Consider the following 16,758-nt stretch of genomic DNA (forward strand, 5'->3'; position numbering starts at 1 on the left):
TAAGAAACCTAAGCAACATCAAAATAATTTACACTTGAGGTATAACTAGATCCATGGGAAACATGTGGAAATTCTTGGCAGAACTGACAACATTTCTTATACTATACATACCAAATTCTGGAGTGTCTGCCTTTTAAGAAATTGATTCCAAAATGTTACTTCTGTCAAAGGCAGAGCAACCAGCTGGGCTTGACAGCAGGAAGGTCTGTACTGCCCCCTCATGGCCAGGAGCCTCACTGGTAACTCTTCTAATAACAGATCCTTAAACTGATAAATAGCTTAAACCAAAGTGACAATTAAAACAGTTGAACAATGAATGTGCTCGCCACAAAATGCATAGTCTTCTAAAACATACTGACATGTGTCCTACATCTGCTTCAGAATTTGATATAAACAATGTTATCTAAAAAAAGACAAAACCACATTCCAACTGGAGGTCTAAAGAATATAATTTAAAATACCTTAAAGAAAAAAAACAGGCCACACAGAAAATCAAGTTTTAAAGAAAATAACATACAGGCTGTGTTTCAGTAGTTTAAATAACGTTCTTCAGACTATGTCAAAATGAACCACAAAGGATTAGAAAAGTGAATTTTCTTAATTTAAAATGATTAGATCAAGGGAAGCTTTTAAGATATTTTGCTAAAATAAAAAGCAGAGCATCTAATCCTTTCTGAAGTCCTTTAACACCTGCTGCAAATGAAGAACAAAAATGAATAAACCAGATAAAAAGTGAGGACAACAGATGAATAAAATTTAAATAAATCATTATGTTTTTAATGAACAATAAAACAGAAGTTAGAAACATGAAAAATGAAAGCTTTCAAGGAATACAAAACATGTTATAACTCCAGCTCTCTTACAAAGGACAATTATTAATACACCTATTCTGGGAAGAGCCAGAGTTCCAAAGAGACAAAATTAAATCCGAGGAGCACATATCACAAGCACCTTACCTTTTTGGAGGGGAAGGGGAGAAGACTTTTTTCTAATCATTGGATTAGATATCTTTCATTTTGGAAGAAGAGACAAAATTAAAAAGTTTTATTCACATGATTAGCAGGAAGAAACACTAATTTGATTTTAAGCGCTAAAAAAGTACTACTAGATAGAAATAAGGTGAATAAGAATTCTAATTATTACCCCCTGGGGTAAAATGCTTACACTGTGGATAGAAATACATATTGATATGTATTTATGCATATATAATATAATTTGGTCTCCTATATTTATGGTGCAAGCCTATCCTGTTATCCAGTTAACTTCATTTAGGGAACAAAAATGGCTAGTGAAAGATTAAGTTCAATCTATCTAATTTCCTGTTCTAATGATTTTATATTAGCTCCTTCTGGTGTTCAAATTAAAAAGACTAAATAATCCTACAAAAATAGTTTTTATGAGATATTGGGAACTTAGTTACAATCTTAAATATACATTTCAAAACTTAGATACCACATATGCTTAAAAAATATAACTAAAAATTTTTGACTATAATTTCCAAAGTACCATATGATGACCTATTGATTACAATTCTACAGGGGTCTTTTCTACTATTTGTTCTGTGCAATGTTGGCAATATTCTGAAGGAAAAAAAAATGCCTGGCTTCTCTTACATAGATGCAATATCAAACAAGAAAACCTGTACCATGTAACAAAAAGAGAAGATAGTAGAAAGTCTTTTCTTTTTATTTTTTTTTTAATTTTTTTTTCAATGTTTATTTATTTTTTGGGACAGAGAGAGACAGAGCATGAACGGGGGAGGGGCAGAGAGAGAGGAGACACAGAATCGGAAACAGGCTCCAGGCTCTGAGCCATCAGCCCAGAGCCTGATGCGGGGCTCGAACTCACGGACCGCGAGATCATGACCTGGCTGAAGTCGGACGCTTAACCGACTGCGCCACCCAGGCGCCCCTAGAAAGTCTTTTCATTTCACATCTATGCCTGATTCCAACATTAATTATACTATGCAACCATAATTCTGGGTAGACTAATATTATGATGCTTAAATTATCAACAGGATTGGTGGCAGATAATGATGATGCATTTATTTCCCAAAGTCTTTGACTGCATACTGTGGGTATAACCCACATTAGAACAAAATCCAAAGATGCTTCTTAGCACTCTTAATAGCAGCCAATTTCAGAGCCATGTTGAGAATCACATGCACACTTACATACATTTTGTTATTTAACAATATAATAAGCCATCCAGTTCTATCATAGCAGGAGACAGTAGTCATCATGCCACAGGGATCACATAGTGGTCTCAACAGAGACCAATACATCACCATGAAGTCACATTAACAGGACTGTAAAGAAGACATGTGAACAGGACATGTGAAGACACATATTTTTCCCCAAAGATACAGCTTTTAAAAAAAATACTGAAGGGGAAAGAGCTATGCCTGAAGACATCCTAGCTAGAAATTTTGCTAATGATTGATGGGCTTATATCCCACTGTGTCATAATCTAATGGGGGTAGATTAAAAGCCAACATGTTTCTTAAAGTCACATTAACGTATTTTGTCCCCTTCATGCCCACCTCTGCTATACTTTGAAGGGAACCTGTTATTACCAAAGCCTTTCAATACTGTAAATGTCACAGAAAGAGCCTGGGAAGGTGAAAGGTGGGAGAGTGAAAGCCTAATGTCACTCTCAGTGGGTCTGGATACAGAACTTGTGAGAAGGCTCAAATGACACTGAGATCCACCTCCTGAAGCTTTCTCTGTGCATTATCAAACCTCTCAAATCTCCATCATAATCATTTACATCTCCAGCTCCAGAGTTCTGTGATCCTATGATTCTATTATTCCATTTTTAAACCTGTGGAGTGGGAGTGTTTCTGAGTACCCTGTTCACACAGATGGTGGTGGGAAGAATCTCAAGAATATGTTGCATGTAGTAAATGCCCATTTCACTACGTAATCACTCCCTTCACATTTCATATGAACAGAGATAATATTATCCTACAGATAGTCACAAAGAACAAGTGGTTAATGGCAGCACAACCAGCACACATATGTGTAAAAAACACGAAAGAAGAAATTCTTCCCAATTACACATACCCAAAGCTAATGACTCTGTACAAGGCAAGAATGTAGTTCAATGAGACCAGGTCACTATTGTACAGCAGCTTTATATATTGTGGGGAGAGCAAGGGAAGGGAGGCAAGAGGAACTAACTGAATGATAAAATCATACACAATGTCTCTGTATTCTTGATGTTCTAAAAATATACTGCACTGACAAATCATTTGTCAAGGCCACCTTTCCGAGACTAAAAACAAGATCAATGTGCCAACCAACACTTTCCCACAATCATCTCATTTTGAGCATTGCCTCACCCTTCTCCACAAACAGGCTTTTTTTACAAAATTGACCCATGCCACAGCAATCTTTATATTTGGAGTTCAGATACCATCCCTCTCATCTGATCTCACCTGATTAGAGCCATTTTTTTACATTACTTTCTCAGTCTGTCACTGCACGTTAGACATTGTCAAAGAGTATATCAAATTTTCAATACAGTTTAACATGGTATTTTTTACCTTAGTATCCTTAGCAGAAAACTCTGAGGAGTTAGAAATTTTCATAGACTTTGACCGGTGGGACTGCCGCCGGATAGAATCCTCCCGGGAGTATTTCACGGAACCTGAGGTCCTCACTCGCACCTTGCTGGTACTCTGAACACTATTCACGCCAATCATTTTGAAGGTTGACTGGGGAAGAGGCTGGGAGAAATAAAAAGGCACTTTCCAACCGCTGCAAGGCTCTAATGCTGAAGGAACTCTGTCGGGTTGTGCCTGAGCAGCTCAAAGAGCAGAGATCTGCGTTAGCTTAAGAAACACCAGGCTGCCTCCCCCAGCATCTTCAACTACCCTGTTTGCAGCGAGTCTGATTGTTCCAGGCACGGCTCACGTCACTGGCTACGAAGAGGAAAAAAATGCAATCCCACCCCTGCTACTCGTCTCTCTTTTACACACACACACACGCACGCACGCACGCACGCATGCACGCACGCATGCTCCATATTCACACGCTGGAACAAATGGCAATTGGCCAGGCAAGCTATTCATTAACATTCCAAATAACAACACCATTTCTCTTGTGACATTGTACATCAAGCTCATTAATGTCAACAACAAAATAGAGATACCACAAATAAAAGTCTCAAGTAATCTGTTAGGCACCATGTGGGGTGTGAACAAAAGATAAATCTCCAAAAGGCCAGGGGGTTGCAGAGGTTGGAGGGTGGGAGTAAGTATGCAAAGCAAAAGACTCATCAATTACAGGCTAGTAAAAAGACAGTAGCCACAAAGGCATTTCCAGCTATCATCTATTTTCCTCTCTTTCCTGTTCCAGGCCACACATGGTTTAACAGTAATTTAAATTGTATTGCCTTCTGAAGAATTAAATGTTTCTTATGACCTTAGAGCACTGAGCCAGATATTTAGACAGGAATTGTGTCCAGTTATATGGGGGAAAAAAAAAACAGAATAAAGAGGTGACACTACCTTCCTATCATACTAAAAAGTTTAAAAAAATTGGTCATTTAGCACATGTTAATTTTAAATATGGCTTAAAGTGAGACCAAAAAAACCAACTCTGATCAATAAAAAGCAAGAGCTTTTCCAAGAGGTGTAAATGCTCTGTCAGAGTATAAGAACACATACAACCTTCTGAGTAAAAATAACAAATTGGAGATTATTAGAAGATCAGATAATTTAGCTCCTGACACACAAAGTCATTTTGAGCATGACACTCAGGACTACAATGCCTTGCTCATCGGGCATCACAGGGGTAGAGAGAGGGTCAGCTAAATAAGCCTCCAGATAAAAGAAGTTTTCATGTAAATATAAACAACAAAATTTTAAAATAGTTTGTAAAATGCCAATCTAGGAACACAGTCTTGCCTCAACACTCAGTTCCTCAAGTCTGAATTTTTCCTTGAGGACTCAGGATGTTCAGGCTGTCTCGGCCATGTCAATCAGTCCAGGCAAAGGGATATGTGGATGTGAGGTTTAGTTTTACCCTCATGTCAGGGGCTTCTTCCACCCTCCTCTAGACTTCTTTATTTTTCATATCTCTGAAGCACTTGATACTTTAACTCTGCCATAAGCAAAAAATAATAATAAATAATTTTTGATACTATTTTGTCTAAAATAATAATAGATAATTAGCTTTTAGATAATAGAATAATAGATAATAGATAATAGATAATAGATAATAGAATAATAGATAATAGCTTTTAGAAGAACTTGGGGAATCTCCTAAGAATTCATTAAGTTTAGAATGTTATAATTCTATAACATCATTTTGGCTACTTTGTGGTAAATTTTTCTCTTTTCTCAGGTAATTTGAAACTATTGCATAACTGTTCTTTAAATTCAAAAAATCCATAGTGAATTTACACATTACAAAGCATGTCCCAAAGATATAAAAAGTGGTGCGCTGTAACATTATGATAAAGTTATCATTTGACATATGCATAATTCTAAGTATATGATAATTATATAGGTATATAGGCAAATATCTTCCATTTAGCACAAGCAAGCTTGAGGTAGAACCGATGAATGAACTAACAGCAAAGGCAAGATAAAAATTCAAAAAGTACTACATAAAAGACAATGAGTCCCTGCCTCAGCATGAGTAGAAATACAGAGCATTGGTTTAAAAGAAACACACCTTTTGGATATTTGCCAGTCACCATAATGAGGAGTTAGAACATGTATCCTGAGGAAATGGATTTCCTTTTCTCCACCAAAAAGGTTACATAAAAAGGATGAAAACCATGTATTAGTATGTACAGAAATGGATTCTGATATACAATTTGATTTCTGGTAAGTTTAGCATTAATATGCTACCTTTATCTACAGACTGTCCAACTGGCACCACCATTCCTGTAATGGCATTATTAATACAAACTTTCATCTGTTTAACACCTTATACTTTATAGAAGTAACATTTGTTATCTCACTTTGATTCTCAACTTGACAATTTTGCGAGGTGGGTTGAGGTGACATTACAACCCCCACCACTTTACACATGAGAGAGGTCAATTCAGGAGGTTAGCACAGAGCCAGCATTCAAATCCTCAATTAATTAATTAATTATTGAGAGAGCAGGGGAGGGGCAGAGGAAGAGGGAGAGAGAGAATCTCAAGTACGCTCTATGCCCAGTGCGAAGCCCAACACAGGATTTAATCCCTGACCCTGGGATCATGACCTGAGACAAAAATCAAGAGTTGGACACTCAACTGACTGAACCCCCTAGGTGCCCTTAAATCCTCACTTTAAATGATTCCACCCACCACACTGTCTTCCACAAACTATGGCTGTTTACATTGGCTCTTTCCTTTTTAAACCTATAATAAAACTTTCTGCAAGTCAGGGAGAGAAAAGTCTTCCTCTGTGCCTTCCCTGTATTTTCTGTCCCAAACTCCTACTTGGACAGAGTGAAGACAACCACTGCAATGCCACTAGTAGTAAGAATAAACAACAGATGATGCCTATAATATATCTGAATATGTCCTCCAAACGGTATGAGACGAAGCTGGCAGGACCCCTAGCACTCAGGCCTGGCCTCATCCTATTGACCTAAGCTTAATTACCACCACTTCCCAATACCACTCTCTCCTTCAGTTAGGCCTGTCTCTTGATTCCAGTTTAATACACTGCACTGTAGCTTTCACTCAGCCACAAATAAAACACAAGCTCAGCTCCTTTGACACCTTCCTTAATTACTCCCCCATATGCTGTCCTCACACTTGGAACTCTGTTGCTCTACCCTGATCCTCCACATAGCTGCCGTCTCATCATTCAGAGTTCAGCTCAACTGTACTTGTTTTAGGAGACTTTTTCTGTCCCCTTTCCTAAAAGAGCCCCCACTTTCCACCCCACTCATTCTCTGTCATAACTGCTATCTCCTGGTCTTAATGGCATTCACTGCTGTCTGAAGCTACCTGCACCTCAGAGCTTACAATAGTGCCTGGTGGAGAGCAGGAGCCCAATGACTATTTGTCAAATAATCAAACTCCTTAAATATATAGTAAGCTTCCCTTCTCTATTGTATTTCATGCAGTTAAACTTCCAAGAAAATTCAGCATATTTTTTTCTGAAAAATGGATATAGTTAATACACAATAAATTTCTTTCCTAATGGTACAAAAGAGTATGCAGTGAAATTTAAGTTCTCTCCCCCACCAGATTCCTAGTTCTCTGCCTAGAAAAAAGTACTATTGCTAGTTTCCTATCTATCCTTCCAGAGATCATTTATCCATATACACTATGTGTTTGAGTATGTGTATATTATGTCCTTTTCATTCTTATGGGCTATAAATGAAGGCATGGATATATATTCTTTTTGTTGCTTGCTTTTTTCTCCTATCATAAAGATCTTTCTACATCAGCACAAAGCTACCTCACTCTTGTCAACAGCTGCAAGGTATATTCCAGTGTGCTGATGTACCATATGTTATCAGGGTCTTATTATTGGATATTTAGTTTACAGTCTTTGCTACTCTAAATAAAGATGCAATGAGTATGCCTATAACATACCATATCTTAAATAATATTTAAACAATATGGTTTTCTACTTGTTTTCTGAACAAGTCTTATTTTCCTTTCCCTACATTTACTTCAAATCACCCACAGTCATCATGTTAAGTATATATGGGGTTCACAACCAGATTCAATATGAATCATTTCAAAGACTTATGGGATGGCCTTGTCCTGCCCCATCCTGCTCTGAGTGGGCTTGACTGTCCTTAGACTTTAGCCAGCCTGTGCACAGGTAGCCTGCTTGGTATAAAATACAGACAGGCCTCCTGGAGGGCAGTGCTATTTAGAAGTTCAAAATAACTTTCCATAAAAGCTTTAACAGAAAATAAAGGTGACTTCCATATCAAAAACAAATAGTAAGAGAAATGTAATCATGCAAATTAACTAAAAGTCTGAAAATTGGTGCATCACTTTCTGATGCTTTTCTGACTGAAGGTACTATTTAGTACATAAACCCTGAAAGGCTGCTAAAAAAGTGCTCCAATTAAAGGTCAGCAGGAAAACTTTCTAAGCCTTTCCACAGGCAGAGTCCCAGAGAAACTAAACCAATTTAATACTGTGTTCATGTTGCCTACTGGGTACCAGGTGCTGGGGATATACAGCCCCAGTACAAGCCCCCTAAATTTAGGAAGTTCATAGTCAGTTGGGGGTAAGGGTTAGAAAAAACAGAAAATTTTACTGCGATAATTATAATGGTGAATACCTTTGAGAGATCAATGAATTGAAGACTTGCAGACCTCACACGAGATAGACAAGAGAGTATCAAGGGTATCTAGCCAGATTCTTCTTTCCCCTCTAAGACAATGTCATGAAACCACTAGCAGAAAAAGATGAAGACTGAGTTATGAACTCTGGAGAGAAGCAAAAGTGGTAATGAATTCTGAATACCGATTCCAGGGGTAGAATTATTAACATGATACACAGAAGGGCTACGGGAAAGGAGAGAGGCATGAGGTGGCAAGAAAAAAAACAGCTTTAGTTTATTTTCAGAACAGAATGGTGGATGTAACATTCACCTAATTCAAAAGGATCTCATGGATTACCCTAGGTTCTTAGAACACACAAACTTGTACAAGAGAGAGTTAAGTGGCAGAATGCTGATCTTGGAGTCAGAGGTCAGGTGCTATCTGAGGCTCTCTAGCCATGATTGTTACATGGTCCAACATCTTCAATGTTGGTGCTAGTGCTACTGTCATAAAGGTGCTAATGAATGATTTTCTTCTAGGCCATTCTTATGAACTTAATTTCATTGGGAGCTGGAAGGGACCTTAGAAATAATCACCTTCAATCTCTTCACTTCATAGGTGAAGATTCCTGAGACTCCGAAACATGAAGTGACTTGTCTAGGATTTCATAATGAATTAAGTGACAGAGACTTGCGCCCAGGTTTCCTAATTTCTAACAGAAGTTGGTTTTTCTCCTGTGCTGTTTGCTTCTTTAAAGCTATGGATTCCATGGCCATACACCTTTTCAGACTGCAATAAGGTTGGAAATGGTTACCTTAAAATGGAAAATTCACTATGGGAAGACTGACTCCAGAAGTGAAATGGAGGCCAGCCATTCATAGAACGACTGCAGAGGAGACTTGAAAAATCAACTCTACCAATAGCTTAGGAACTAGTCTTAGGGTCCAGGAAGTTGTGTGACAGCTCCCTGTCCCTGACGTGGCAAGAGTGACATTATGTACCCTCCCATTCTCTGGATACTATTCCTTTCTATATAGCAACATGATCACAAAGTTAGTTAACCTTCTAGAGGACAATATCTACTGTAGTCTTTGAGAGTACATAAAAACAAACAAAAAAAGATTTAAAACAATAAAATAGAAAAATTAGATAAAAACATATTCCTTGCTTTATTTTCCTATCTTCTTCCAGGCTTTCCCATAATTCTGATACTTTTCCAATCTGGGGACCCATTTTGAAACTCAGTAAATGGTGGTAGCCTAGATTCTTCTAGTACTCTACACCCCAAGACTAGATCCTGAGCCACAGGTGGTACAGCCACATGAGGCCTCATGCAGGCTCACCTGCCTGACACCTGTGCTGATAGTGTGACCAACTCTGTTGGTGTGCCACCAATCTACCACTTTCATGGACTGGACACACAAGACTACATTCCAAAACAGGACTTGGACAATTTCTCTGTGAATAGACACTGAAACTGCTGCTCTCTGGTCCCTTTATCCTTCAATCCCAGCCTAATGAGCAAGTTTCACAGTCCCTTCCCTTTGTCCACTGGCCGTTTTCCTAAAGGTCTGATAATAATTATTTTTATGCATCCAACCTGGGCACAAAAGTGAAAAGTTTTATCTAGCAGTGGGGCTACATATTTCTTTAGGTCATAATTCAGTATCTAAAAAGTAAGATCAGTCTAATTCTAACGAACAACCACTGTCTTCAGTTAATTAGCAGTTGGAAGTCAAAATCCCTATGACTTGTTCAACCTATGAAGACGTATTACCTCACTCTAGCAGCCCTCAATCTTGCCTCTATTATCACATGCTTTAGTTCCATCTGTTCCTCATACAAAGCAACAGGATGGGGAAAAAAATCTTTAAATAGAACCTTCTTACATTTAAAATTAAATAACATTCTTGAGGGGGGGAAAAACACCCTGTAAGCGTGAAGTAGTTCCAAACTTGAAAAAAACATCATTTTCCCTCATAAAACCAAATCCAGTGATGTAAGACATTTAGACAAGGGTCAAATATTAGATTTGCTATTTAGCCATCAGGAAAATACAGAAGGAAGACTTCATCTATGTATTCATAAGACATAATTTTCTATAATGCTGTCACATTCAGTTCAGGCCTTCTGGAACGGTAGAAAAACCTATCATGTATACCTGAAACACTATAAATTCTTCTTTCTGTGCTACAAGACGGTACTCTTCATTCTATCCCAAAATACACACAAAATGCAAACACAGAAATGGTTACCATTTCAGAGCCCAAAAAGGTATTCTTCTAGGAAGTAAACCAATAATTATAGATGGGATGGTAAGTAAGTGCTGGGAAAATATTCTGTTCCAGAAGCTAATCCAACAAGCCCACTCACAATAATTTCTTTATAACATTTAGTGTTAATTCAACAAATATTCCCTAAGTGCCTAACTCATGCCAGGCACAGTGTCTGGGAGAAAAGAAAATAGTTAATGATCGCTGCCCCTGCAGGGCTTCACACCAAAGACAAATTATTCTCTGAGTATAAAGTAATGCTAATCAGAATGCATGACTCTAATTTTTTTCCAGAAAAACCCCATGAGTTGTATAGAAAGAGCACCACTTTTTCCTGCTTCTCTTTCATTTATCAGAAAATCCTTAGAAACCACAAAATTTCATTTTCCATTTCTTTGATTAATTTGCTTGGTAGTTTGGGTCACTTTATCAGTTTCTATTAGTCTTTAATAATTTGAAATCATATTTAATTTCACCAAAAATTGTCACCACTTAGTGTTACATAAGAGTAACCGTCAGCTCTATAGTACAAAAGACAAAAAGACCTGTGTAATTCTGTTCACCACTGTCATTTCCCTCATTCACTGTGTTAGGCACTAGGAACAGAATATTAACAAAACCAGACAGATCCTGTTCCTACTGAGTCTACACTGAGATAGACATTAATCAATGAATCGTTAATTAGTAAACAATCAATCCCATAGGCAAAAGTGTGCCACTGCCAAGAGGAGAAGTACAAGGTACTCTTAGAGTCTACAACAGGTTCTGAGCTGGTCATAAGTCTTAGAAAGCTTCCCTGAGGAAGCTGATGATGAGATGGAATCTGAACAACAAACAGGAAAGAAACGGACAAACAATCTAAGCAACTGTAGCATAATAGTAGTAGCTGTGGTTATACTTGTCAAGAAAGGGACTGCAAAAATTGCTAATTCAGGGATGTTTTGTGTTTCCAAATCTATGTGTGGCTTTCACTTTCACAAGGACCAAACTACTCACACTACATATTATTTTAGCTTCTCAATCAGCAGTTCCAATCAAAGAAAAGAATAGAACACAGACTGTTAGGAACAATTCAAATTTCTGTAATACCAAAGTTGTGCTCTGGAGCTTCAGAAGGTCATTTCTGGGGCAGAGGGTCCAGGTGGGAGGTTGAACTGGCATAAATTTACCTTCAGGTAAACTCCTGAAAGGTTTAGAAAAATCCTGGAACAATTCGGGAGTCTAGTTCATTTTGAAATAGGTAAAGGCTAGACCATACATATTACAGAGTATCAAATGATCAACTTCTCATACTGAGCCAGATTTTTCCAATGGAACCAAACCAATTAGAAATGTGCAACCTTCAAAAAACAAAACAACCAACCAAACAAAGCAACAGATTTCTATTTACTACTCCCTGCTTCATTCAAATTTCAATGTGGCCAAGACAATGCCTGTGCCTTCTACAAGGCTAACAGCACTTAAGGTGGCAGTAAAGTGCAATGGTTATGAGCCAAAACAGGCCAGTGTTTTTACATCTTGAATTCATCACTGACTGCATGTATGACTTTGGGTAATTTACTTGAATTCTCTAAATCTTGATGAAAAATGGGGGAAACAACTCAATGTATATTTGTTGACTTTAGGCTACTCATCAAGGACAACTTCCTACTTTAGGGGAAACCCTTACCGTGGGCCAGAGGGGGGGGTTACAGACAGTCTCTGTCACATAAGCTGGCAGCAAGGGCCATGTGACCTATGCTTGACGACCTGGTGTTCACAAGGGAGTGATGTCAGGCCACAGGGGCAACTGAGCATCCCTGTTACAGTAGTGGTGGCAGTTTGCAGGGTTCAGACCACACCTGTCTCATGGAAGCAAGTTGGCATTTTCCTCTGCTGTCAGCCTTCCTTGGTTAGAGCCTATTTTCCAATACAATTCTCAAATAATCTCCCCCTCCATTTTGTGAACTACCTGACGACCTTCCAATTAATTATTTTTACACATACGAAGGGCCAGTTTCTTATTTATTTTTTTATAGTTAATAATCTTGGCTGGTACAATTTCAAGCCATATTTGATTTCAATTTAATTTCCATTTAATTATAGAAAATGGTAGAGAAGAAACACAGATGAAGCAGTTAGCATAATCTCATATGTTAAAGACATAGTTGGGGTAATTGAGTAGAAAGGCTAGATCCCGATGCTCTGAAAGAGTTGTGATTTTGAGACCTGAAAATACTTCTGTCTGAGTTTCATGAAACAAACAATAAAGCATCTCAAGCCAGAGTTTCGCTTCAGTAACAAAGATTAAAAAGATCCTGGTACCTATTTAAGCCTGGGCCACCAAACAGTAAATAATAATAAAATATTCCTGTTCCCTATGCCTTAAACACCTACCCACCATTCCCACCCCACCAACCAACTCTGCTCATCTGGTCCCACCACTACAGTGCTCCCCAAGTTTCTGGGGAAAACATCCTACAGAACTCTAATTAAAAAGTGAGGTTACCTCTCTTGCACTTCTTACTTAGATAATAAGTTAAAATTATTCTGATAAATTAAATAGTTTTCAGGATAGCCCTAGTCATTCAAGGGATCCTTAGAGCTGGCCAAGTATGTGGAAACATATGCCATTCCCCCCAAATATTACTACCTCTTAGATATTAAAAACAATCCAATACATATTTAAAAATTTTTTTAATGTTTATTTATTTTTGAAGGAGAGAAAGACAGAGCGTGAGCGAAGGAGGGGCAGAGAGAGAAGGGGACAAGAATCCCAAGCAGGTTCCAGGCTCTGAGCTGTCAGCACAGAGCCCGATATGAAGCTTCAACTCAGGAGCTGTGAGATCATGGCCTGAGCCAACGTCAGACGCCCAACCAACTGAGCTACCCAGGGGCCCCTCCAATACACATTTTAATATAAGAGGAACCAGTAAATGAAAACAGAGAATCTAAGACAGATACCAAGAAAAAAGGACCAGAGCTATCCTGAGCAATTCTCAAATTCTCTAGGGATAAGACTACCCCTAAGAAGACTAAAGATCTCCAGTGGAAAGGAAATGCTTCTTTACAAAGAAAAGCAACAACAAAGGGCTGATGAGAGCTAATATTGCAATGATACTGAGATCACAACTTGAGCTGACTAGGTGGAAGCTGACAATCTAAATTAAATCTTAATATCTCTTAGAGGAAGCTGTAGACACAACAATCATTGAGCTGACAGCCCCAAATGGGCCTTGCAGAAAGAAAGTGCAAGTATGAGGTAAAAAAGTAACAAGATAACATCTTTCATGTCTCCTGCCACAATATGGTAGAAATATAACTGGTTAAGATATCAAGTACTATAGAAACAAATTCTTAAGACTTCTTCAGTGTACTTTAGAAGACCCCTGAGAGGTTTCACAGAACTATGGGCACCTTCTACCTATTCCCATGTAAGGGACATTTTTATTATGTAATAATTGATATACACAAAACAATACATAAAATGTTTATGCAAAATATTAAATATAATGAAAGAAACACCCATCAACCCTCTACCTCCATTATATAAAATAGAATATAATCACCACCATTAAAACCTTCTGGGGTCCCATCCTACCTGTCTTGCTCTTCTTCCATATAAACACTAGAAAACAATTTTGCATTATCTTATAAAGCTTAATTTGTCTACCTTATGACCTGGCAGTTCTTCTCTCAGAAGAACTCAGAAAAGCTCTTACATTTATGCTTCAAGAGATGAACTGAAAAATGTCACTGTAATGGGAAAGCACAGGAAAAAATTCAAATGGTTAAATTAATTATGGTAATTTCATACAACACAATAGCATATTTTCCTATTGTAAAGTAAACTTTGTAATACGAGGGAAAAGGTAATGAATATTCCTGGGTGGAAACTATGCTGGGCTGTCCAGATGCCCTTTCAGGAAGGAAGAACATATCCAGACTCACCGATTAGCTTTCTCTGAGAATTGCCCTGAGCTGAAGAAAGCTGTCTGGCCCAAGTTCACTGCCTCTAGGGAGGGATGACTTGGATCTGATGAGGAGTCTATGGCTGCCTGGCCCCTCTACACCCCACTGAATCACAGTCCAACTTCTTTTCCTCTTTTCTCCACAGCACCCCCACCCTGCTCCATCTCCCTGGTAGGATTGGGATTCCTCTACCTAATAAACTTCCTACAAGTTAACCTCTGACTCAGAGTATGCTTCCCAGGGAACTTTATATATGTCAGAAACTTCACTTACATTATTTCATTTAATCCTATGACACACCTTACTAGGTAGACATTATTAATCTCGTTTTAGAGATGGGTTTTAGAGAAATTAGCTGAACTGAAGAAAGTGATTCAGTTAAAATAGGGACTTAAATTCAATGTTAAATCCACTAAGATCGCAAAAGCTATTCTCTTTCTAATATTGTGTGTGACCTATTTTACTAAGCAGCACTTTGCTTAACTTGTATTATTATATATTCCTAGAAGCAAATAGAAGTACATTCCTTTTAAAATATACTTTAATTCAGGCACTAATTATAACTTCCATCCACAATTATCAAGGTTTTTACTATATTACAATAACACAGTATCACAGTCATTCAACAAGTTATGATGTTACTAGTTCATCAATATAAATTTAAACAGGAAATATTTTGTTTTAATTGAGCTAGTTCTAACAATATGGCTCCACCACTTTATCAGAATGGCTGTTCTGACTAGGATAGGGAAGAGGTGTTCAGCCTTAAATTATACCATCATTGGTTTGGGCAGCACTATCTACCAGAAATATAATGAAAGTCACATATATAATTTGAAAATTTCTAGTAACTTCACTAAAATTAGTAAAAAGAAAACAGATGGAATTAACTTAGGGTTAATAGGGGTATTGCTGGAACTATCCAGATACTGTTTCTCAACCCCACTTTCAGCTAGATGCCTGCCAATGAAATGTGACTGGAAGCACTGTGCCCTACTTCCAGGCCAACCTTTTCAAGAACTACACCCCTCCCCCACCATGTTCTCTTTCCCCTTTTACAAGCAAGATATAGAAAAATTAAGGTATTCCTAGGTTTGCTAAAGCCACAAAATGGAAACAGGTTGCTATTTTTCTTCATAGAAAAAAGCAACTTGCTCACCAGGAAGATCTGCCTTGGACAACTGGGTAAGAAGGAAAATAAACCTGTATTTGGCCATTATATAATTTGGGATCATTTATTATCACAATTTAATCTACCTAAATTGATATCCTAGTTACAATTAAGAAAGAGGACCAAACATTTGATTTTTGAGTTTATTTCATGGTGACAACATAGAATGTGGTAAAAACCATAGTTTGATATTTAGTGAGCTGGCTAATTTCATTTGGTCAATTATTCTGTATGAAGAAGGGTTTCCTCAAAAAATGTTTGCTGGGATGTTTACAATTCTAGGTAAAGATCTCAGGTAGTATAAGGATTATTGGGCAAGATATGATAAGAGAAAAATAAAAGGAATTCAAGTAGTATGAAAGATAAATTAATCATAAGAAACTTGTGGATAGGCATACTGAGATACAGAATGAGTGTGTGTATGTGTGTGTGTGTGAGTCTGGATTTATCTCTAAGCCCAACGTGGGGCTTGAACTCACCACCCTGAGATCAAGAGTTGCACACTCCACTGAATAAGCCAGCCAGGCACCCCAGAACAGGTGTGTTTTAAGACACTGGAAAAAGTAATATGTAAAAGATTTTAATTACTTCCATTATTTAAACCAGTTTATTAAGATTCTTCTCAGTATTACACATTGTATGAACTGTAGTAAGGTCTTAAAACAACAAAAATCAAGCTATAGCTTCTGTTCTTATTTCCTTCTTTCTTCACTAACCACTGGTGAATGGTTAACTTTTTAAAAAAATTTTTTTACACTTATTTATTTTTGAGAGAGAGAGAGAGAGAGACAGAGCACAAGTGGGGGAGAGGCAGATAGAGAAGGAGACACAGAATTCAAAGCAGGCTCCAGGCTCTGAGCTGTCAGCACAGAGCCCGAAATGGGGCCGGAACTCACACACCGTGAGGTCATGACCTGAGCTGAAGTCAGACGCTTAACTGACTGAGCCACCCAGGCACCCCAATGTTTAACTTTTTGAACTTATTCCCAAGTATAAAATTTTTCCCACAGGCAGTTAATCAATAACAATATTCCTGGAGAATTTTTATGAGGTGAGGCTTCCATATTTGCAACAGGATTTGATAGAATCTTACTTCAGTCAAACCCTGTTATCATTTTCC

At 37.8% G+C, this 16,758-nt stretch overlaps 1 protein-coding gene across 7 annotated transcripts in view; it reads right to left on the reverse strand.

The window, feature by feature from the left end:
* Positions 1-16,758, reverse strand: part of PSD3 (pleckstrin and Sec7 domain containing 3) — a 789,820-nt gene that overhangs the window by 258,258 nt on the left and 514,804 nt on the right. For 5 of the 7 annotated variants that reach the window (XM_047855372.1, XM_047855375.1, XM_047855376.1 and 2 more), the window contains one exon: positions 3,548-3,730. The exons of the other annotated variants lie outside the window; for them this stretch is intronic. In XM_047855372.1, coding sequence (XP_047711328.1) covers positions 3,548-3,730 — 183 coding nt within the window. The remainder of the gene's footprint in view (positions 1-3,547; positions 3,731-16,758) is intronic. 7 annotated transcript variants of the gene reach the window in all.

The sequence above is a fragment of the Prionailurus viverrinus genome, chromosome B1, assembly GCF_022837055.1.
Source record: "Prionailurus viverrinus isolate Anna chromosome B1, UM_Priviv_1.0, whole genome shotgun sequence".
NCBI classification, from domain to species: Eukaryota; Metazoa; Chordata; class Mammalia; order Carnivora; family Felidae; genus Prionailurus; species Prionailurus viverrinus.